Raw genomic sequence first — 22,739 nt, 5'->3', positions numbered from 1 at the left:
TTCAAATGCCCTCTGGAAATGGCTGACAAGCCTCTCTAGAGCAGTTAGGATTGGGCAATAAATGCTAGCAATGCCAATATTGCCTGTGTCCGATTAACAAATGAAAATTCCCTGCTAATCAGTGCAAGCTCCCATGAACAGCAAAGTGCTGGAGAAACTCAGCAGATCAGGCAGCATCTGCAGATAGAGAAAAACAGAACTGACTATTCGAATCTGGTATGACTTTTCTTCAGAATACTAGGAATGTGGTAATGACCGGACCATAAGATAAATATTGGCTAAGACACAATGGCCCCTACTCTTTAACAAACTCCCCTACTCTTTAACATATTGCCATGGTTTGATTTGATTTGATTTATTACTGTCACACGTACCTAGGCACAATTAAAAGTTTTGCTTTGCGTGCAGTACAGGCAGATTATACTGTACAAAGATCACAGGGTGATTGAACAGAGCAAGGAATACAAAATTATGACTTCAAAGAAGATTCACAAAAGCAAACTCATTAGTTTGAAATTGGAGAGGTCCATTCAGAGCTCTAATAACAGCGGTTGTGCTAAAACTGGATCGAACCTTGGGAGAAAGTGAGGACTACAGGTGCTGGAGATCAGAGTCGAGAGTGTGTTGCTGGAAAAGCACAGCAGGTCAGGCAGCATGTGAGGAGCAGGAGAGTCTGCATCTCAGGCTAAAGCCCTTCATCAGGAATGTGACGAATGTCATTTCTAATAAAGGACTTATGCCCGAAACATCGATTCCTGCTCCTCAGATGTGCCTGGCCAGCTTTGCTTTTCCAGCACCACACTCTCGACTCTGTTTTGAACCTTAGTTAGAGCACAAATGGATGATTTCATGTTGCTCTGGTCCCCAGGATGTAGGGGCACAGAAAAGATTTACAAGAGTCAGTCATAAATGTAAGTGTGTGTACATCAAGTTGGGTCTCTATTCTCTGAAGAGAAGCTTGAGCAGGGTGACCCAATGGAGGGAGAAAGCTTTCCCTTTCAGGAAGGAGCATCACAGAATTATCACAGTGCAGAAGGAGGCCAATCTGCCCATTTGTGTCTTCATATGAGCATAACTAAAGGCCATCAATATAAGATAGTCTTCCAAACATTCCAGTTAGGAATACAGAGGCTATTGGGAATGTGAAACTTGCTACTGGAAGGAGTGGTGAAAGTCATAGTCATAGAGATGTACAGCATGGAAACAGACCCTTTGATCCAACCCATCCATGCTGATCAGATATCCCAACCCAATCTAATCCCACCTGCCAGCACCCGGCCCATATCCCTCCAAACCCTTCCTATTCATATACCCATCTAAATGCCTCTTAAATGTTGCAATTGTACCAGCCTCCACCACTTCCTCTGGCAGCTCATTCCATACACGTACCACCCTCTGTGTGAAAAAGTTGCCCCGTAGGTCTCTTTTATATCTTTCCCCTCTCACCCTAAACCTATGTCCTCTAGTTCTGGATTCACCCACCCAGGGAAAAATCTTTGACTATTTATCCTATCCATGCCCCTCATGATTTTATAAACCTCTATAAGGTCACCCCTCAGCCTCCAACACTCCAGGGAAAACAGCTCCAGCCTGTTCAGCTTCTTCCTATAGCTCAAACCCTCCAACCCTGGCAACATCCGTGTAAATCTTTTCTGAACCCTTTCAAGTTCCACAACATCTTTCCGATAGGAAGGAGACCAGAATGAAGTGAAGTGAAGAGCATAGATACACTTATGGGTGAACTAGACTGAAGAAGAAAATAGACCGTCAGGATGATGAATATAGATAAGGATAGATGGAAAATGTGAAACAGAAACCACCAGCATGGACTGTTTGGGCTGAATGGCCTGTTTCTGTGCTGTATATCATATGAATATAAAGCCCTGCATTCTTGCTTAAACTGACCTCACTGAATTCCTATAGATGAGTCATTGGATTTGAAATGGATATTCTGTTTCTTCTCTGAGAAACCTGCTCAGATGTTGCCAGACCTGCTGAATTTCTCCAGCAATTTCTGTTTTTGTTTCTCATCTCCAGCACCTACAGTATTTTGTTATTATTTCACTCATTTTCTAATTGTTTTTCTTAACTTTACTGTTAGGGCAGATGTATAGGTAGAAATAGCTATCGATATACTGTTTGATATAGCTCTTATGGGGTTAAAGAGAATAGGGAGAAAGTGGGGAAAAAGGGACTGAGTTGGAATAGTAGAGCACACTCAAAGGCTGAATGGCCTCTTCCTGCTCATATTTTGTATGTTTCTATGTACTCCATTCCCTGAGGACTGCACCATTACAGTAGCCCCTCTGATATGGCAGGTAATGTGATTCCAACACCTACATTACCTTCCTCCTTCCCATTTCTCCCCCCCACCCACCCACCCCCACAAAAGCTGCTGATGCATCCAAACCTGTATTCTCAAATTCAGATACTCCCCTTGCACAAGACTGAACAGTTTGACCAAGTGCAGTATTGGGGGACAGCTGCACTATCGTAGGTGCAGCTTTTCATTCTATTGGGAAGAATATTTGGAGCTCAGCCTGGTGTCCACACTAACATAGCCCTTATGCTACTTCTGTTCTTAAATCTAAAAATGAGCAGGATATCATCTGCATGGGGTTTCTGGATGTAAAATTCACTATCGCATTTTCTACTTGACGACATAGTGATTACATTTTGAAAGTATTACTACGGGTGGGGGGGTGGCTATTGTGGAAATTAAAAACTGTGTGTCTTCCTGTGTCTTGGAGCTTTTAAATGAAATGTTGCATTGAAAGATCTTTTGAATTATGTGAGCTGAATTTGGAGTTACAAACAACAGAAGTGACAATTTTTTTTTCAGATTCTTGAACCAAGCAATGCGACTCTATAATGCAACAGAAGTGGTGCCAATCAACTTTGTTTTCTTCACAACGAGTGCCATCATAGCAGGTATGATTAAATACCTCTCCTACTTACTGCTGGGGAATCAAATAACCATCTCGCCTGGTGAATAAGAACATGGTGCAACTATTGGAGCACTCTCTCAGATCTCCTTTGTTCACTTTTATTAAGGAATGGATTTGTTCAAACACTCTTTTGTCCAGAAAAAGACATTAGGCAAATGTTTCTTTGGAGCTATTCATTTTGTCATGCATTGCGTACATTGTTGTATCAGTCTTTTACAGATGTGTTGTGAGATGCTGCAGTCCGTGTCTAAGATACTGCAGTATTCTAGGAACAGGAGAAGTCCAATCAGCCTCTCAAGTCTGTTATATCATTGTGTTGTATTATGGATAATCTGTATCTGAACTCCATTTACAGTCTATGGTTTTGAGTGCTTTAGTACTTTTACCTATTAAAAAATTTATCCACCTTAGGTTGACACCCTCCTCTTCAGCCTCCTAATGGGTAGCACGGTGGCACAGTGGTTAGCACTGCAGCCTCACAGCACCAGGGACACTGGTTTGATTCCAGCTTCAGGTGATAGTGTGGAGTTTGCACATTCTCCCTGTGTCTGCTCAGGTTTCCTCTAGCAGCTCTGGTTTCTTCCTATAGTCTAAAGATTTGAAGGTTAGGTGAAGTAGCCATGTTAAATTACCAATAGCGCACAGAGATGTGCAGGCCAGGTGGGTTAACTATGAGGATAGGATGGGGGGTGAGTCTGTTTGGAGGGTCAGTGCAGACTTGATGGGCCAAGTGGCCTCTGTCTGCACTATAGGGATTCTAAGATTCTGTGAGTTCTAGATTTCCACTACCCTGACATTGAAGTAGTGCTTCCTGATATCAATCCCTGCCTCTGTCTTGAATTTAAAGCCATAACCCCTGGTTCTGGATTCCCACCTAAATGGTAGGAGGTTAGTCATAAACACAGCCTATCATTTGACTGTAGTTGCAAACCAAAGTGAATATTTCTGGGCCTGTAACTAGCTATTGTACTTAGTTTATTTTAAATTTTGTTCCAGAACGTTATTTCCAGTTATTTCCAAGTTTTCAGCAAGTGCTAGGTCCGTTAACAACATCACTGGGGGACAAAGTTTCATTTCTTTGAGTTCTCAGCCAGTGAGTCTCCCAAATGGACTGCTGCTTTTCAGCTGACATCACAATAGAATAATAGATTAATTATGTTAAAAATCACACAACACCAGGTTATAGTCCAACAGGTTTAATTGGAAGCACACTAGCTTTCCGAGCGACGCTCCTTCATCAGGTGATTCGGAGCATCACTCCGAAAGCTAGTGTGCTTCCAATTAAACCTGTTGGACTATAACCTGGTGTTGTGTGATTTTTAACTTTGTACACCCCAGTCCAACACCGGCATCTCCAAATCTAGATTAATTATAGATTGGAAGAAGACCATTCAACCATTGGGAGAAAGTGAGGACTACAGATGCTGGAGATCAGAGTCGAGAGTGTTGTGCTGGAAAAGCACAGCAGGCCAGGCAGCATCTGAGAAGCAGGAGAATTATATTTCGGGAAGCTTCCTGATTAAAGGCTCTTGCCTGAAATGTCGATTTTCCTGCATTCAAGCCATTGCATTAGTGCTAGCCCTCCTAAGGAGAAATTCATATATTACCCTTCCCTGCTCTCTCCTTCCATCCCTGAACACTCCTCAATTTCAGAAAATGCAGAAAATGAAGAAAATCTGCTATGTAGAAGGAGACCATTCTGCCCATTATGTTTGCATTGGCCAAAACAACAGAGATTATCAATTTGGCCAATAGGAACACTGAATAATGTTAATCAGTAAAAGATTGTCTTTATTATGAGATGATGTTTCTCATTCTGGTTAAATTACAGCTTTGGGATCATGCCAGGGTATTTATAAGACAAACTGTGGACTTAGCATGTTTAGGGTTATTCAGAATTAGCCTGATCTTTGTGTTAGCATCATTTATCCATTGGGCTTCTATCAGCCAGTATGTTACTCATGCACAATGAATAATTAATAGCTGCAGCAAGGAGTGATAGTTTTGTCAAGAAGCTGCCGGGCATTTAAGGATCAGCTATTTCTAATATCAGCTTAAATAACAAACCAACAAGCGCATCACTCAATGGTGCACAGCAAATGAGGCCTGCGAGAGTTGTGGATTTAGCAGAAATAAAATGAAGGATGAATTGAACTTGTGCAGGGATATGGTAAATCATATAAAGGAGAAAGATAAAATTGTATAATTTAAGGTTGAGGGATTTGCTCTGAGTACAGCAGTGAAGATGAAGGGGAGATTTTATTTCATGGTATTCAAAATCCTAGAGGGATTTTAACAGAGGCACAGATTGAGGACATTTGAAAAAAGAACAAAGGAAAGATGAGGATTATATGTTGCTGTGATCGAGAGCATGCTGCCTGAAAGCAAAATCAGTGTGAAACTTTGATGAAAGTGTGTAGGTTCAGTACCTGAAACATTTGCAAGGTCATGCATAAAGAACAAGATGAATTGAATAACTCTTCCAGAGAGCTGTCACAAGTTTAAAGAGTTGAATGGCTTAGTAACATTTTATTTGAGAGACAATGTGGTGATTGTGACTTGGGGACCTGTGGTCAAATTATTTTGATTTGATTTGATTTATTATTGTCACATGTACCTAGGTACAGTGAAAGGTTTTGTTTTGCATGCAGTACAGGCCAATCATACCATACAAAGTACACCAGGGTGATAGAACAGGGCAAGGAATACATGATATGGCTGTGAGGTTAACATTAAATTTAAAATGTGAGAGGTCCATTCAGAATCTAGATTAGAGTGGTGCTGGAAAAGCACAGCAGTTCAGGCAGCATCCGAGGAGCAAGAAAATCGATGTTTCGGGCAATAGCCTTTCATCAGGAATAAAGGCAGAGAGCCTGAAGCATGGAGAGATAAGCTAGAGGAGGGGGGTTGGGGAGAAAGCAGCATAGAGTACAATAGGTGAGTGGGGGAGGGGATGAAGGTGATAGGTCAGGGAGGAGGGTGGAGTGGATATGTGGAAAAGAAGATAGGTAGGACAAGTCATGGGGACAGTGCTGAGCTGGAAGCTTGGAACTGGGGCGAGGTGGGGGAAGGGGAAATGAGGAAACTGTTGAAGTCCACATTGATGCCCTGGGGTTGAAGTGTTCCGAGGCGGAAGATGAGGCGTTCTTCCTCCAGGTGTTTGGTGGTGAGGGAGCGGTGCTGAAGGAGGCCCAGGACTTCCATGTCCTTGGCAGAGTGGGAGGGGGAGTTGAAATGTTGGGCCAAAGGGCAGTGTGGTTGATTGGTGCGGGTGTCCCAGAGATGTTCCCTAAAGCGCTCTGTTAGGAGGCGTCCAGTATCCCCAGTGTCGAGGAGACCGCATCGGGAGCAACGGATACAATAAATGATATTAGTGGATGTGCAGGTGAAACTTTGGATATGAAAGGCTCCTTTAGGGCCTTGGAGGTGAGGGAGGAGGTGTGGGCGCAGGTTTTGCAATTCCTGCGGTGGCAGGGGAAGGTGCCAGGATGGGAGGGTGGGCTGTAGGGGGGCGTGGACCTGACCAGGTAGTCACGGAGGGAACGGTCTTTGTGGAAGGCGGAAAGGGGTGGGGAGGGAAATATATCCCTGGTGGTGGGGTCTGTTTGGAGGTGGCGGAAATGTCGGCGGATGATTTGGTTTATGCGAAGGTTGGTGGGGTGGAAGGTGAGCACCAGGGGGGTTCTGTCCTTGTTACGGTTGGAGGGGTGGGGTCTGAGGGCGGAAGTGCAGGATGTAGATGAGATGCATTGGAGGGCATCTTTAACCACGTGGGAAGGGAAATTGCGGTCTCTAAAGAAGGAGGCCATCTGGTGTGTTCTGTGGTGGAACTGGTCCTCCTGGGAGCAGGAACAGCAGAGGCGGAGGAATTGGGAATACTGGATGGCATTTTTGCAGGAGGTAGGGTGGGAAGAGGTGTAATCCAGTTAGCTGTGGGAGTCAGTGGGTTTGTAAAAAAATGTCGGTATCAAGTCGGTCGTTATTTATGGAGATGGAGAGGTCCGGGAAGGGGAAGGAGGTGTCAGAGATGGTCCAGGTAAATTTAAGGTCAGAGTGGAATGTGTTGGTGAAGTTGATGAATTGCTCAACCTCCTCGCGGGAGCACGAGGTGGCGCCGATGCAGTCATCAATGTAGTGGAGGAAGAGACGGAGAGTGGTGCTGGTGTAATTACAGAAGATGGACTGTTCTACGTAGCCAACAAAGAGACAGGCATAGCTGGGGCCCATACAGGTGCCCATGGCTACCCCTTTGGTTTTTACCTAGGTCCATTCAGAAGTCTAATAACAATGAGGAAGAAGTTGTTCTTGAAACAGTTGGTACATGTGTTTCAATTTTTGTATCTTCTGCCCAACAGAAAGGGTTGGAAGAGGTTATAACTGGGGTGGGAATGGGTCTTTTGATGTTGGCTGTTTTTCCCAAGGCAGTGAGAAATGTAGATGGTGTCAATGGATGAATCCTCCCGCTTCCTCAAGACCAAAAGGATAGCCATAGGCCCCAGCTATGCCTGTCTCTTTGTCGGCTCCATGGAACAGTCTATCTTCTGGAGTTACACCGGCACCAATCCCCACCTTCTCCTCCATTACATTGATGACTGCATCGGCACCACCTTGTGTTCCCATGAGGAGGTTGAGCAGTTCATCAACTTCACCAACACATTTCACCCCGACCTTAAATTCACCTGGACCATCTCTGACACCGCCCTCCCCTTCCTGGACCTCTCCATCTCAATCAACAGTGACTGACTCAACACTGACATTTTCTACAAACCCACTGACTCCCACAGCTACCTGGATTACACCTCCTTCCACCTTACCTCATGCAAAAATGCTATCCCGTATTCCCAATTCCTCCGCCTCCGCCGCATCTGCTCCCAGGAGGACCAGTCCTATCACAGAACACACCAGATGGCCTCCTTCTTTAGAGACTGCAATTTCCCATGTGAAGATGCCCTCCAGCGCATCTCATTCACGTCCAGCACCTCTGCCATTGAACCCCACCCCTCCAATTGCAACAAGGACAGAACCCCGCCCTCCCCAGTCCTCCCCTTCCACCCCACCAATCTCCACTTACATTGTATCATCCTCCATTTCCGCCACCTACAAACGGACCCCACCATAAGAGATATATTTCTCTCCCCACCCCTTTCCACTTTCCATAAAGACCGTTCCCTCTACAACTACCTGGTCAGGTCCACGCCCCCCAACAACCTGCATCCACATCCCCCCCCCGACTTCACCTCCGTCCAAAGCCCAAAGGAGCCTTCCACATCCATCAAAGTTTCACCTGCTCTTCCACACGTCATTTATTGTATTCGTTGCTCCCGATGTGGTCTCCTGTACATTGGAAGACTGGATGCCTTCTTGTAGAGCGCTTTGGAGAACATCTCCGGGACACCCGCACCAACCCACCTCACCACCCCGTGGCTGAACATTTCAACTCCCTCTCCCACTCTGCCGAGGACATGCAGGTCCTGGGCCACCTCCATCGCCACTCCATTACCACCTGACACCTGGAGGAAGAATGCCTCATCTTCCTCCTCCAGACCCTCCAACCCCAGGGCATCAATGCCGACTTCACCAGTTTCCTCATTTCCCCTCCCCCCACCTTACCCCAGTTTCACTTTCCAGCTCAGCACTGTTCTCATAATCTGTCCCATCTGTCAATCTTCCTTCCCACCTATCTGCTCCAACCTCCTCTCCGACCTATCACATTTACCCCCACCTCCATCCACCTATTGCACTCTCAGCTACCTTCTCCCCAGCCCCACCACCTCCCATTTATCTCTCCACCCCCACGGCTCCCAGCCTTATTCCTGATGAAGGGCTTTTGCCCGAAACATCGATTTTGCTGCTCCTCTGCTGCCTGATCTGCTGTGCTTTTCTAGCACCACCCTAATCTTTTCTCAGTGGATGGAAGGTTGGGCTGTGTTCACAACTCTGTAGTTTCTTACAGTCCTGGGCACAGCAGTTGCCATAACAAGCTATGATGCATCTGGATAGAATGCTTTCTATAGTGCGTCTGTAAAAGCTGGTGAGAGTCCTTTATGGCCGTGCTGAAATTCTCACACAAGATGGTAAACCTGGGGCCTTCTTCCTGACTCTCGCTGATGTGAAGCCAAACATCCCAGTCTCGACCACCAGTCACTGAGCTTACGGTTTAGCAATCAACACCTGGGAAGCACATATTAGTTTGATTAGATTAGATTACTTACAGTGTGGAAACAGGCCCTTCGGCCCAACAAGTCCACACCGCCCCGCCGAAGCGCAACCCACCCATACCCCTACATCTACCCCTTACCTAATACTACGGGCAATTTAGCATGGCCAATTCACCTGACCTGCACATCTTTGGACTGTGGGAGGAAACCAGAGCACCCGGAGGAAACCCACGCAGACACAGGGAGAACGTGCAAACTCCACACAGTCAGTCGCCTGAGGCGGGAATTGAACCTGGGTCTCTGGTGCTGTGAGGCAGCAGTGCTAACCACTGTGCCACCGTGCCGCTGGAACTATTTGTACCACATTTATAAATAGTTGTTTGGTGATTCAGAACTTGAGAAGTGTTGAAAAAAGCCTTAATTGCTGAGGATTGGTGTCTCATCAATTTGCAAGAATGCCACCATTTACACTGCCTGAGAAGTGAATATTGATTTGTTGACAAGTGGACTCTGATTGATAGAGGTGTTGCTTTGGAGAATGCACCAGTTAAGAACGATTGACAGTTAACAACCAGGCTTTAATTAAATTTTCAACCAAGCAAGTTGACTCTGGTTGGTCAGGGCATTGCCCTGAGAACCAGCAAATGTCCATTGCTTATTTTCTTGAGAAGACAGTCACAGTACATTAACATCGTCTCTCTGTCAGCTAAGAGCAGGATCCTGTGTATTTCCACCCCTGTGAACCTGACAGTCCTAAGTCAGTCATCAACATGATTTATAACATATTTAGGATTATCTAGGGACATATCGTTTAATATAGCCCACCAGTGAAATATGTTAATGAATGCAAGACAGATCATTTCAACAAAATGTCATCTTTTCAGCAATATTTAATACAAATATTGTCTTAATATACCTTTCCTATTGATGTAAAAATGCAATTGAATATGACATACTGTCACAAACCGCATCATTTATAATACTCTTGAGTTCGAATGATTCAGGACACCAGGGCTAATCAGTCCAGTATGCCTGTGCTGTTATTTTTAATAGGGTTATCCAATTAACTGCTCTGTTAATGTTCTCCCTCCGTGTTTAACCAATTCTGTTTGGAATATTACTGTTAAAACTTTCAGACAGAATATTTAAGATCATCACAACTAACTGCGTTCTTTGACAAATTGTTTTAAGTCAATGGTTCTACCTTTTGTAAAGTATGCAGTCCTGAGGTGAGGCTGGGCTAGCATTTGTTGGCCATCTGTAATTGCCCTGGAGGAGTTGGTGGAGCTGCTTCCTTGAACTGCAGCAATCCTTGGGGTGTTGGGGCACCGAGAGGGTCATCAGGACTATCACCTGATGAAGGAGCGTCGCTCTGAAAGCTAGTGTGCTTCCAATTAAACCTGTTGGACTATAACCTGGTGTTGTGTGATTTTTAACTTTGTACACCCCAGTCCAACACCGGCATCTCCAAATCATGACTACTGTGAATAATGTATTCAAAGGTCTAATTATGACTTTTTCTTGAACTGCAGGAGTGATATTTTATCAGGAGTTCCATGGTGCTGCCTTACTTAACATATTTATGTTCTTATTTGGGTAAGTGATAAAGCTTGCAAGTGGTAAGCAAACTCCCTCACACCAGCATTTTACTTTCCCATTTCCTCATGCAGTTGTTACGTATTTCTGCCACAGCTTATTTCGCCTGAGTGGGTATTCCTACCAGGTTGATTTTCTAGTCAATAAATCCTAAGAAGTGACTGCATGCATGAACAGTTCTTCTGAGTTCGGATTGTTTTGCACAAACTGAATAGTGTGAAAGGACAATATGAGGATGTCGGACAGTTGGAGTGCATGTTTTGTCTTCAGTGATGTCTTGTTTCAATATTCCTAGGTGCTTGCTGTCATTCCTGGGAGTTTTCCTCATAGCCAAGAACAGAGTAAAGCAGACATCCGAAGTCCCATATATTGACATGGGCCCCGTTCCAAGTAAGAACATTTTTTCTGTGGTTATAATATTTGTCAGTCCTAGTCATTTTACAAAACATGGGTGAAAAAAAACAAAAAAAAAACTGGCAGTGATTGAGTACAACACAATCTATAGGACTTGGAAATATGGCAAAAAGTCAAAGTAAACTACATTTTAGTGGTTTCTGTTTAGTTTGGAGAGCTGGTGAAATTCAGAGTGATTAAGTTGACCACAATTGCAGGCAGTTCCTGACTATGACAAGACAAAAACACTGATTCCACAGTAAAGTGCCACTGTCAGTTATACATCATCATGAACCCATGACTGGTGATGCCTAAAGGATCCTTCACTGCTTTTCTGTTGATACTTCCATAGAATATGCCAACATTTGTTGCCCATCTCTATTCACCTTTCACCTGACTATCGTCTTGGCTATGTGTTTTAAAAAAAGATTCATTCATGAGTTATGGGCATTGCTGGCCAACCAGCAATTATTGTCTGTCTAATTGCCCTGAAGAAGGTGAGGGTGAGCTGCCTTCTTGAACCACAGCAATCCATGTGCTGGAGGTAGACCCACAATGCCCTTAAGTAGGGGAGATCCAGGATTTTGACCCAGCAACACTGAAGAAACGGCACTATCTTTCCAAGTCAGGATGGTGAGTGGCTTGAAAGGGAACTTATAGAGGGTGGTGTTCCCATGTATTTGCTGCCCATGTCCTTCAAGATGGAAATGGGCATGGGTTTGGAAGGTGCTTCCCAAGAGGTCCTGCTGAATGTTGGCAGTGCATCTGGTACACACCACTGCAGCATGAAGGGGTGGAGTTTTGAAAATGTGGTGTCAATCCAGTGGCTTGCTTTGTGCTGGATCATGTCAAGATTTTTGAGTGCTGCTGGAGCTGCAGTTTTTCCAGGTAAGTTAGGAGTATTCCATCACATTCCAAACTTCTCCCTTGTAGTTGGTGGACAAACTTTGGGGAGTCAGGAGGTGAGTTACTCACTGCAGGATTCCTAGCTTCTGACCTGCTCTTGTAGACATTGTATTTATGTGGCAAGAATTAGCATTAAAATCCCTACAGTGTGGAAACAGGCCCTTTGGCCCAACAAGTTCCACACCGACCCTCCAAAAAGTAACCCTTCTAGACCTATTCCCCTTACCTACACATCCCTATGGGGAATTTAATATGGCCAATTGACCTAACCTGCACATCTTTGGACTGTGGGAGGAAACTGGAGCACCCAGAGGAAACGCAGACACTGGGAGAATGTGCAAACTCCACAGATAGTTGCCCAAGGCTGGAATCGAACCCAAAGTCCCTGGCACTTTGAGGCATCAGTGCTAACCACTGAACCACAGTGCCCCCCTAAGTTTGGTTTCTTGTCAATGGTTGCCCCAGAGTGTTGGTAGTGGGTGACTCAGTGATGGTAATGGCATTGAATATCAAGGGTTGATAGTTAGATTGCCTCTATATTGGAAATTAGGGTTAGGGCTATTTCAGAAGGTAGTTACTAATGAACCACATTGCTGTGGGCCCAGAGTCATGTAGGCCAGATTGGATAACGACAGATTTCCTTCCTTCGAGGCAATTAGTGAACCAGATTTTTTTTAAACAACACTTGATGGTAAATTCATGACGTTTTTACCAAGATTAATAGTTTACGTGAAAATGTTAACACTAGGATGAAAAGCTGACTTGATTGTACAAGCCCATTGAACCTGATTACTTTAAACATGAGATTTGCATTCCCAACTGATCAACTTAAAGGAAATACACAAAAAGCATCAGTTTTAAGACTTCTACTGTAAACTAAAAGTAATACTGACAAACTTTTATTGGTAATTAATACTTTAAACTACAGAAACAATAACCCTCATTAAGGCAACTGAAAGCCAATGCCACATATTTATATCCAACAGGATTACAGTCTTTAAAGGTAACAGTCCAAGGTCATTCGGAACTGCCATTCAATTAATGCCTCCCTGTCTTGCTGAGTTGTAACATCGCAGGAATGTCCTCTCCCTCTATCTCCTGAGACTTTTCAAACTAACTAAGGCCCACTAGCCTTGCCAAGGCAAATCTTCCCCTAGCCTTGCCACGGCAAATCTTCCAGGGTCCTTAGATTTCCACAGGATGCATGTGTTTGACCAGACATTGTCCTCACTCTCTGGTAATTCAGAGCGGACATGAATGGGAAGGGAATATGGGCCAAATGCAGGCAAGTGGGACTAGTTTAGTTTGGGAAACTTGGTCGGCATGGACGAGTGAACCGAAGGGTCTGTTTCCGTGCTGTATGACTCTATACCCAATAGTCCCTGCTTTCTGCTGATCACAAGATGTGCAGCCTTTGTCTCCTTGTGTTTTTCTCCCAAAAGCTGAGGTAGAATATTTGTCTTAGCCTAGTACCTGTCTTTGCTTTCGGGTCTAAATATTTTGTATCTTGCTCTGTACTTAACTTTGCAATACACTTTCTAATATTTCTATCTTTGAATAGGTGACCTACACTGTTTTCAGAGTAGGTGATGTTTCGATTTTAAAACCTTAAAGCAGTGCCTCTAGTCCTTGGCGTGCCCACTACTGGAAACAGCTTCATCTCAATCTGTCACCATCTTGTCACCTTGATCAAATCTTCACTCGGTCTCTTTTGATACAAAGTGAACACCCCAGTTTCTCCAATCCAATGTTGTGGAGTTTTTAAAAAAAACTCTTGGAATCATTCTGGTAAATCTCCTCTACAATCTCTCGATAACCCTCGTATCCTTCCTCAAGTCTGCTGACCGGACCTGGACTCAGTACTCCCACTGGGGCCTGTGACTAGAGGTTTCTATTAGTTCAACAAAACATCCCTGCTTTGATATTCAATACCTCCATTGTGAAGCCCCAGGTCCCAGTGCTTTGAGAACCGCTCTGTCAATATGTCCCACCATGTTCAAAGACTTAATACAACACAGAAAATCTACATCCTCCCACACATGCCCAGTCTCCACATCAGACAGATCCAAAAGGAACATTTTTTTAACATATTGTTTGAGGTTTTTTTAACTAGGAGACTGCAGAAAATAAAAATTATGAGAGGAGAAGCATTGCTGTTCCCAAAGCTCGGACTTTCGTTATTCACTTAACTCATCACAAATGAGTTGACCTGCTCTATTTTCTTGTACTAAGCAAGTAATTGATGCCCTGTCATGTGGGGACATCCAGTTCCCTGTAGGATTGAGCCAAATAATTGAATAGATGATTCATTTTCATCACAATAGGTTTCCATGAATACACACAGTTCTCTTGTTCTGATACAGGTCTGTATTTTCTGCCAGCAAGCTATGGGAACTGAAGGGAATTTTGCCCCTATAATCTCCACTTTATCAATCTATTCACTGCAAATACAGTGCACCAGTAGCAGCAGTGTGTACCATCTACAAGATGCACTACAACAACTCACCAAGGCTCCAAAGACAGCATCTTCAAAACTCTTGACAACTTCCATCTAGAAGGACAAGAGGCAGCCGATATATGGGATCACCCACAGTTTACAAGGTCCTCACCAAGCCACTTACCATCCTGGCTTGGAAAATATATTAAAAACCGAAAGGACTGCGGATGCTGTAACTCAGGAACACAAACAGAAATTGCTGGAAAAGTTCAGCAAGTCTGGCGGCATCTGTGGAGAGAAATCAGAGTTAACGTTTCAGGTCGAATGACCCTTCCTCAGAAATAGAAAATATAATGCTGTTCCTTCAGTCTCACTGAATCAGAATCCTGAAACTCCCTCCCTAAGGGCATTGTGGGTCTCCACAGCACAGGGACTGCAGCGGTTCAAGAAGGCAGCTCACCCCCACCTTCTCAAGGGGGCAGTTGTCAGCAATGCTCACATTCCATGAATGAATGACAAAGAATCCTTACTGCAAATGCTGTTCTCTGCTTAACTGTGACCAACATGTTCTGTTTTATTTGTTGTCGTCTTCCTGCAATCTGTTAGGGAGATTTTTGCAAGAAATCAGTGGCTTCTGACTACTGAGAAGGACTGTTGGAGAAATGATACATCATGGCTCACCTCAGCATGTGAATTCAGATTAGGCATTCATTAACAAGGAAGATTTGGATGGCCAGGATAGGTCTGAGACTATGTCTATTATCGTCTCTTTATCATTTCATGAGATGTCATGAACTACCAGGCCCCTCCCAATCCCAAGCCCTGGATATTGAAACCCCACGACCACCACCCCCCCCCCCCACCCACAAGCCTCCCACCAACAACAACCACCACCACCGCCCCAGAGGAGGAAATGCGTCAATTGTTGAAGTCTTCAACATACAAACCTGGGCATGAGGGAAACAAGAGCTGAAAATGTGTTGCTGGAAAAGCACGGCAGGTCAGGCAGCATCAAAGGAGCAGGAGAATCGACGTTTCGGGCATGAGCCCTTCTTCAGGCTCATGCCCGAAACGTCGATTCTCCTGCTCCTTTGATGCTGCCTGACCTGCTGCGCTTTTCCAGCAACACATTTTCAGCTCTGATCTCCAGCATCTGCAGTCCTCACTTTCTCCATGAGGGAGACAAAACAGCGTACCGTCCTGGGAGCTAACTGCATGCACATCTCATCAGAGAGACTTGCTGTAATGTCAGCTCTCATTATACCTGTACAACAACCATCATAACTAGTGCATGTCATGTAACCTCAGTGTAAAATCTGTTCAGTTTAAACTTCTGACCTCCCATCCTCTCCGACACACAGACGGTATGCTTCACTTCCAATATCACATGATTCCAAACACCATAACTCATCTGCCACTGACATTTAACTTAGTAAATCTTCTCAACATTTCATACAATTAATTTTTCAGATAGTTTTGTGGATATGCTGTCATTCTGAACCCATTGCTATCCATTAGAGTATTAGGGCCTGGGATGTTTTCCTTGGGAGCTGTCCCACCCTCTGACAGTATTCCCTGAGTCTAACATTCCATGCATTTAGCATCAATGAGAATGTATTTGATGACTTAAAAAGAGTTATTTGAAAAGTGATTTGATCATTTTCTTGTGCTTCTAAATGTATATTGTACAAGGTAAAGGCCACCATTATCCCAGAGCACCATAGGGCTGTTCTTTCATTAGACAGACGACTGGTGGTGGTTTAAGCTGAGGGTCTCCTTACCTCAGGTAAAAGGGAGTGGTTGAGAAGGAGAGGCCTTAGCAGAAACCACAGCCAATGCGAGAATTGAACCCACACTGTTGGCATCACTCTCCATTGCAAACCATCTGGGCAGCACCTACAAGACAATTAGGCAGAGTGCCAACCACACAAATAGTCTGACAGGACTGGAAAAGCACTCATACATTTCTCAAAATTACAGAGGGTGGGAAATTAATCCTGGTATCTTTCCACACCCCACCCCACCCCCTCCACCGCTGTTGTAAGCAGAGGAGAAAATATGAGTCACTATGTTACCAGTGAATGTAGTGAGTGTGGCTTTAACTTGTTCTTTCATGGGATCTAGGCTTTTTGGTCAAGACCAACATTTACTGGCCACCTCTGATTACTGTTGAACTGATGGGATTATCAGACCATTTCAGAGGACAGTTGGGAGTTGCTCACATTGTTGTGGAGTCATTGTAGGCCAGATCAGGCAAGGACAGCAGATTTCCATCCTTAAAGGGTATTACCGAACAGATTAGTTTTTTCTAATAATCGGTGATGGTCAGCACAGTCTCCTGCACTGTGGCTAATGTTCAGATTAAATTCCCGATGTATGAAATGGACACAACATCCAACAGCTGCCTTGATGGGATTTGAACATGTTCCCAGGGTCTGAAACCGGGCCGCTGGAGGAATACATTTACCACGGTCACAGAATCGTCCCTTTCCCTCTCTTACCCATACCCAACCCCACTTAAAGAAGCAATTAAGTTCTGAAAAGAAAATGTTCTTAATCATGTCCTTTTTTTACATTTCCTTGGCAGAACAAAGGAGCACCGAGAAAATCCAACCAGGGCTGAACAACATCAATTCTTATGGAAGTGTACACGATGAAGAACAGACTAATGACTCTCTGAGTGAAGATATAAAATAACCATTCAAACACAGATTGGATTTAATATTCGAGCAAAACATTAACTGAACTTTAACATCTCATCAAGTTAGATATTTTTAGCATTCTTCCAGCCTGGGCCGGGATCCCTCATTTGACAATATTGTGTCTGAACTCGGCATTGTTGAGCTAATTGTGGTTCAGTCGGTCAACACAAGTGTTTACAGTGGAAAATAACACTCCTTTATAGTTGCCAGTTTTTATAAAGTGTGAATCAAATGGTCAGTCTTCCTGACCCTGTTTCATATTGGACCACTAACTTTGAGCTGAAGAGTATCTTTTCTACTTAGGTTTCACACACAACACTGGACAAATGGACTCATATTTATTCCCAGGTTTAGATAAAGAAACAAGCTGAAAATTCTTTCCATTGTTTATTTTATCTGTTGTATAAAATGCACTTAAGGAGGTCAGCTTTGCTGCTTCATTCAATGAAAATGCAGAGGTAAATCAATCAGAAAAAGTGTCTACACTGGGGAATGATAGCGATTATTTTAAATAACAAGAACACACTCTCTCGTACTGTCTTCATGACCTCAGGAAATCATAAACCTTAAAGCACAGGGGCTAAGAGACACAGATTTAAGATTTTTATCATGAGACTGAGCAGGAAAAGAAATGTTTTAAGAAGGAAAGATATTAAACTTGAAAAGGTTCAGAAAAGATTTACAAGGATGTTGCCAGGGTTGGAGGGTTTGAGCTACAGGGAGAGGCTGAACAGGCTGGGGCTATATTTTCTCTGCAGCATCGGAGGCTGAGGGGATGACCTTATAAGGGTTTATAAAATCATGAGGGGCATGGATAGGGTAAATAGACAAGGTCTTTTTTCCCTGGAGTAAGGGAAATGAAAACTAGAGGCCATAGGTTTAAGATGAGAGGGGGAAGATTTAAAAGGTACCGAAGAGGCATCTTTTTCACACAGAAGGTGGTGCGTGCATGGAACAAACTGGTAGAGGAGGTGGTGGAGGCTGGTACAATTACAGCATTTAAAAGGCATCTGGATGGGTATATGAATAGGAAGGGCTTAGAGGGATAAGGGCCAAATGCTGGCAAATGGGACTAGATTAATTTAGGATATTTGGTCAGGATGGATGAGTAGGACTGAAGGGTCTGTTTCCATGCTGTGCATCTCTATGACTCTATAACTCAGCTGCAGGGTGGGAGAACTGGAGATGGAGATTGAGCACTTGAAAGAAGCAAACTTGCAGAAGTAGAGTTGGATCTGAATGGATCATTCTGCAGTGACAGAGCGTAGACTGAATGGGCCACACGGTCTCCTGTCCTGTAATGACGCTATGATTCTCTAGAAAGTAATTAATGTGACAGCAGTGTTGCACTTCTAACATAGGACAAGTGACACTCATTTTATACATAATGAGTTTCCACAAACAGGAAAGTGATCTGTGACTGGATAGGGGTTGATGATGCTGAGAGAAATATGAATGCTGACCAGGACATAGAGGAGTTCGCTGGCTCTGTCTGGCACCCTAGTGATCTGAGGTCCAGTACTGCACTGAATGTCAAATCTTGATTTTAGGCTCAAGTCTCTGGAGTGATATTTCAACTCACAACATGAAGTACTGTATTTACAACATTGCATCATTTATTTTAATATGCAGGAAAGTATTTATTTTGTAATTTTTTTGTTTTAATTATTTACTTTTTTTTCAAATGTTAAAGTCCTGCTGTCACTATAAATAAAAGAAATTCCTGTTCTCAAGGTATTCTTACCCTTCAACAAATGCCTTTAAAAATTATTAAAGAGAAAACAGAAAATATTTTGTGATGGCTCAGAAATCGGTCTCTTCCTTTTCTGATGCATGTGAGTTGTTGCTTTATCCTTGTTACTATTTGTATCTCTCTTTCTGTCTCTCTCTGTCCTTGTCTCTGTCTCCTTTTCCTTTCTCTATATCTCTCGGTCCCCTTCTGTCTCTCTTAGTTCATCCCTCTCTTTCCCTGTGACTTTTTTCCTTTCTCTCTCTCGCTTTCTGTCTGGGTTCGATTCCAGCCTTGGCCGACTGTCTGTGTGCAGTTTGCACTTTCTCCCCGTCTCTGCGTGGGTTTCCTCCCCCAGTCCAAAAATGTTCAGGTTAGGTCAATTGGCCATGCTAAGTCATTCATAGTGTTCAAGGATATGTAGGGTAGGTGCATTAGTCAGGGGTAAATGTCAAGTTAAAGGGTAGGGGAATGGGTCTGGGTGGTTTAGTCTTTGGAGGGTCGGTGTGGACTTGTTGAGCCAGAGGGCCTGTTTCACACAGTTGGGATTCTAGATTCTATTCTATTACTACTTACCTCTCGATGATTCTTTTGCTGTTCGGCCGAGCTCTCTGTATCTTGGGTTGAAGCTGGCGGAGTAGTTTTGTATGATTGGTTGTACTTTATGTTTTGGTGCAGGAGCTGTACAAAATACTATCCACTTTCCCATTCCCACAATTCACCCTGTGCTTCAATCCACCTGGTTGTTCCCATTTCCTCCTATGCCTTTTCAGCTTTCCCACAATCCTCGCCTCTTCCAGCCATCACTCACCATTCTCCTTTGTATTTACTAAATTGAAATTCACCAAGTGTCCTTAGACAGCACCTTTCAAACCCTAGGCTATGACCATGTCAAAGGACAAGGATAGCATTTGCATAGGAACACCACTCCCTGTTCATACCCATCTGAGTCACTTCAGCTGACAGCCAACTAGCACCTTGTCTATCCTCTTTGCTTTTGAACTATACGCCTTTAAAAACAGACCATTCAGCCCAATTGGTCCATGTTTACAGTCCCTATGATCCTATCTCTCACCTCTCCTCCTTCCATCCCTTCATGTGCTTATCCAGCTTACCCTTAAATGCATCCATTCTAAATACTTCAACCATTCACTGTGATATTGAGTTCTAAATTCTCACCAATCTATTGAATTCTATTGGATTTCTTGGTGACTATCTTATACTGATACCTCATGTTTGCTTTTCCCACAACAGGAAGCATTCTCTCATTAGCCACTCAATCAAAACCCTCACAATTTAAAGGATCTCTAGTATGTCATTCCCTTAGATAAGAGACCTCGTGTGTTGATCCTGTCCTAACATACAGCTTCACATTTCTGGTCATCACCTTACTAGACTTCCTCTGCTCCCTCGCCAGTACCTCTATATAAGGACCAGATCTATTTGTATTACCCTATCACAGCAGGTAATTTGAATCAAGAAATACTCTTTTTTTTTTGTTCTTTCTGTGATCTATCCTGTCAAAGTCTAAATGTTTATTTGCACATAATTAACTTTAAGTCTCTGTTATTGATACATTCATGTTCTATCTGATTGACACTTTTATAAAGTTGTAGAAACACAAGTTTTGTCAAAAGATTTGTGACTTTTCTTTTCTCTGAGCAGTTCCATATATGTAATTGTTACTATTTGTTTCGATGGCTGGCTAATTGTATCTGCTGGATGATTGGACACAGAAGAGCCATGAGCTGGTACAGGTCTACAAAGGGGTCTTGGAGGTGGGTCTGAGGCATAAGTTTGTATGAAGGCTATGAAGGTGCTTTTGGGGTGATATAGAAATTGTGAGTTGGCGTAAAGGCTAGAAAGGCACTGAGCTGTGGTAGAGAGGATGGGCAGCATGGAAGGCATATTGGAAACTGGGTAAGGGTCTTTCAGACTATAGGTTAGGATTATATTTATTGGAGATTAGAAGAATAAGGGGTTATTGCATAGAAATCTATCAAACACAGGAAGGATGTTCCCGGTGACCGAGGATTCCAGAACCGGGGGGGGTTCGGATACGGGGTGGGCCATTTTGGACTGAGATGAGGAGAAATGTCTTCACCCAAAGAGTGGGAAGCCTGTGGAATTCTCTCTCACAGAAAGCGACTGAGGACAAAAACATTGACTGTCTTCAAGAAGGAGATAGATATGGTTCTTAGGCCCAAAGGGATCAAAAGGTATGGAGGGATAGGGGAAAGCAAGAACAGGGGATTGAGTTGGATGATCAACCATGATCATATTGAATGGAGGAGCAGGCTCGAAGGGCCGAATGGCCTACTCCTGCTCCTGTTTTCTATGCTTTTTACTGAATGGTAGAACAGACTCAAGTAGATAAATGCTGTGCACATGTTACTATATTCTTAGAGTAAGAAAGTGCGCTACTGGAATACTCCTTTTTCTATTTTCTGTGTTTGAATTTACCTTTGAAAGGTTACGTGACTCTAGAATATAATTCATGAATCTCCTGAGGGCCGTGAACCACAAGTTATGGAGAAACTGTGCCTGACTGCATGAACGTTATGGGGCGGGGCAGGTAATACAGGCCACACGGAGAGTGCAGGGTGCTAACTACAGCCTTATTCCACAGCAGTGGAAACTGTGGGCACTGGGAATGGGGGTGAGAAACTTAGGATAAAGTCCCATCCCTGGAGCTGCTCCAAGTCTTGAGGAAATCCAGACCTGCCAGTAGGCTAACCTTGGTTAGAGACAGGTTTACTATAATTTTAATATTTTCTCTCTCTCAAAATACAACCTTGTGTTTGGTTCGCTTTGTTTTCTCGGGGATTGCTAACCCATGGTGCAATTTTATGATTGGTCTTTTAATACTCTCAGTACCCCTCTACCCCCTCACTAAAATTTTTCTTTTCCAATTTAAAGTTTTTATTCATCCAGTCATGGGATATGGGCGTTGCTGGCTGGGACAGCATTTATTACCCGTCCCTAGTTGTCCCTTGAGAAGGTAGTGGTGAGCTGCTTTCTGTAACCACTGCAGTACGTGTGCTGTGGGTAGACCCATAATGTTGTTGGGGAGGCAATTCCAGAATTTTGACCCAGCAACAGTGAAGGAACAGCGATATAACTCCTGCAGAGATGTCCTGGAGCTGAGATGACTCATCTCTAACAACCATAACTGCCTTCCTTAACCTAATTGGCCTCCCTATTCTTTCAAGAAAAATACACAACTTCCCATTTATCTGAGTTGATCTTAATGGCCAATCCATTAATATCCTCCTGTTGCAGTGTCCCTTGGTTTTGACCACCCCATCCACCTTTCACTGCCCCCACCACATACAATTCTGTCATTCGCCAATTTAGAATTTGTCTTTTAATTCCAAAGTTCAAATCAATAATGTAAATTGTGAACAGCACTGATTGTCATCAAGTACCATTTTCCATTTTCTGCCATTCGAAATAACTTCATTCCCACTCTCTCTGTTTTCTGCCTTGAAGCCAGCTAGCAATCCTTGTTGCTATTTGTCCCTATTCCACCTTCTCTCACCTTTATTTGTCTGTTCAAGTGCACCTTATCAAGGGTATCTTTGAAACTGCAGATAAATGAGGTACAACATATTACTCTGATACCTCTCCAAGGCTGATTTGATTTGATTTAGTGTAGTCACATATACCTAGATAGAGTGTAAAGCTTTTGTATTGCGAGCAATAATTTGATTGTGTTTTCTAAAGAAGGAACCAAGAGGATTGATGAGGGCAGAGCGGTGGACGTGATCTATATGGACTTCAGTAAGGTGTTTGACAATGTACCCCATGGTAGACTGGTTAGCAAGGTTAGATATCATGGAATACATGGAGAACTAACTGTTTGGATAC

At 43.6% G+C, this 22,739-nt stretch overlaps 1 protein-coding gene across 2 annotated transcripts in view; it reads left to right on the top strand.

Annotated features, from left to right (window-relative positions):
- LOC140476878 (NIPA-like protein 2) overlaps positions 1-20,394 on the top strand; it is an 87,570-nt gene extending 67,176 nt beyond the window's left edge. For both annotated transcript variants that reach the window (XM_072569756.1, XM_072569755.1), the window contains exons 8-11: positions 2,843-2,931; positions 10,639-10,702; positions 10,998-11,092; positions 17,026-20,394. In XM_072569756.1, coding sequence (XP_072425857.1) covers positions 2,843-2,931; positions 10,639-10,702; positions 10,998-11,092; positions 17,026-17,135 — 358 coding nt within the window. In that variant the 3' untranslated portion in view covers positions 17,136-20,394. The remainder of the gene's footprint in view (positions 1-2,842; positions 2,932-10,638; positions 10,703-10,997; positions 11,093-17,025) is intronic.
- The last annotated feature ends 2,345 nt before the right edge of the window (positions 20,395-22,739 follow it).

Source organism: Chiloscyllium punctatum, chromosome 5 (assembly GCF_047496795.1).
Source record: "Chiloscyllium punctatum isolate Juve2018m chromosome 5, sChiPun1.3, whole genome shotgun sequence".
Lineage (NCBI taxonomy): Eukaryota > Metazoa > Chordata > Chondrichthyes > Orectolobiformes > Hemiscylliidae > Chiloscyllium > Chiloscyllium punctatum.
Note: the sequence above shows the minus strand (reverse complement) of the source record. Positions and strands in the feature narration are given on the sequence as shown.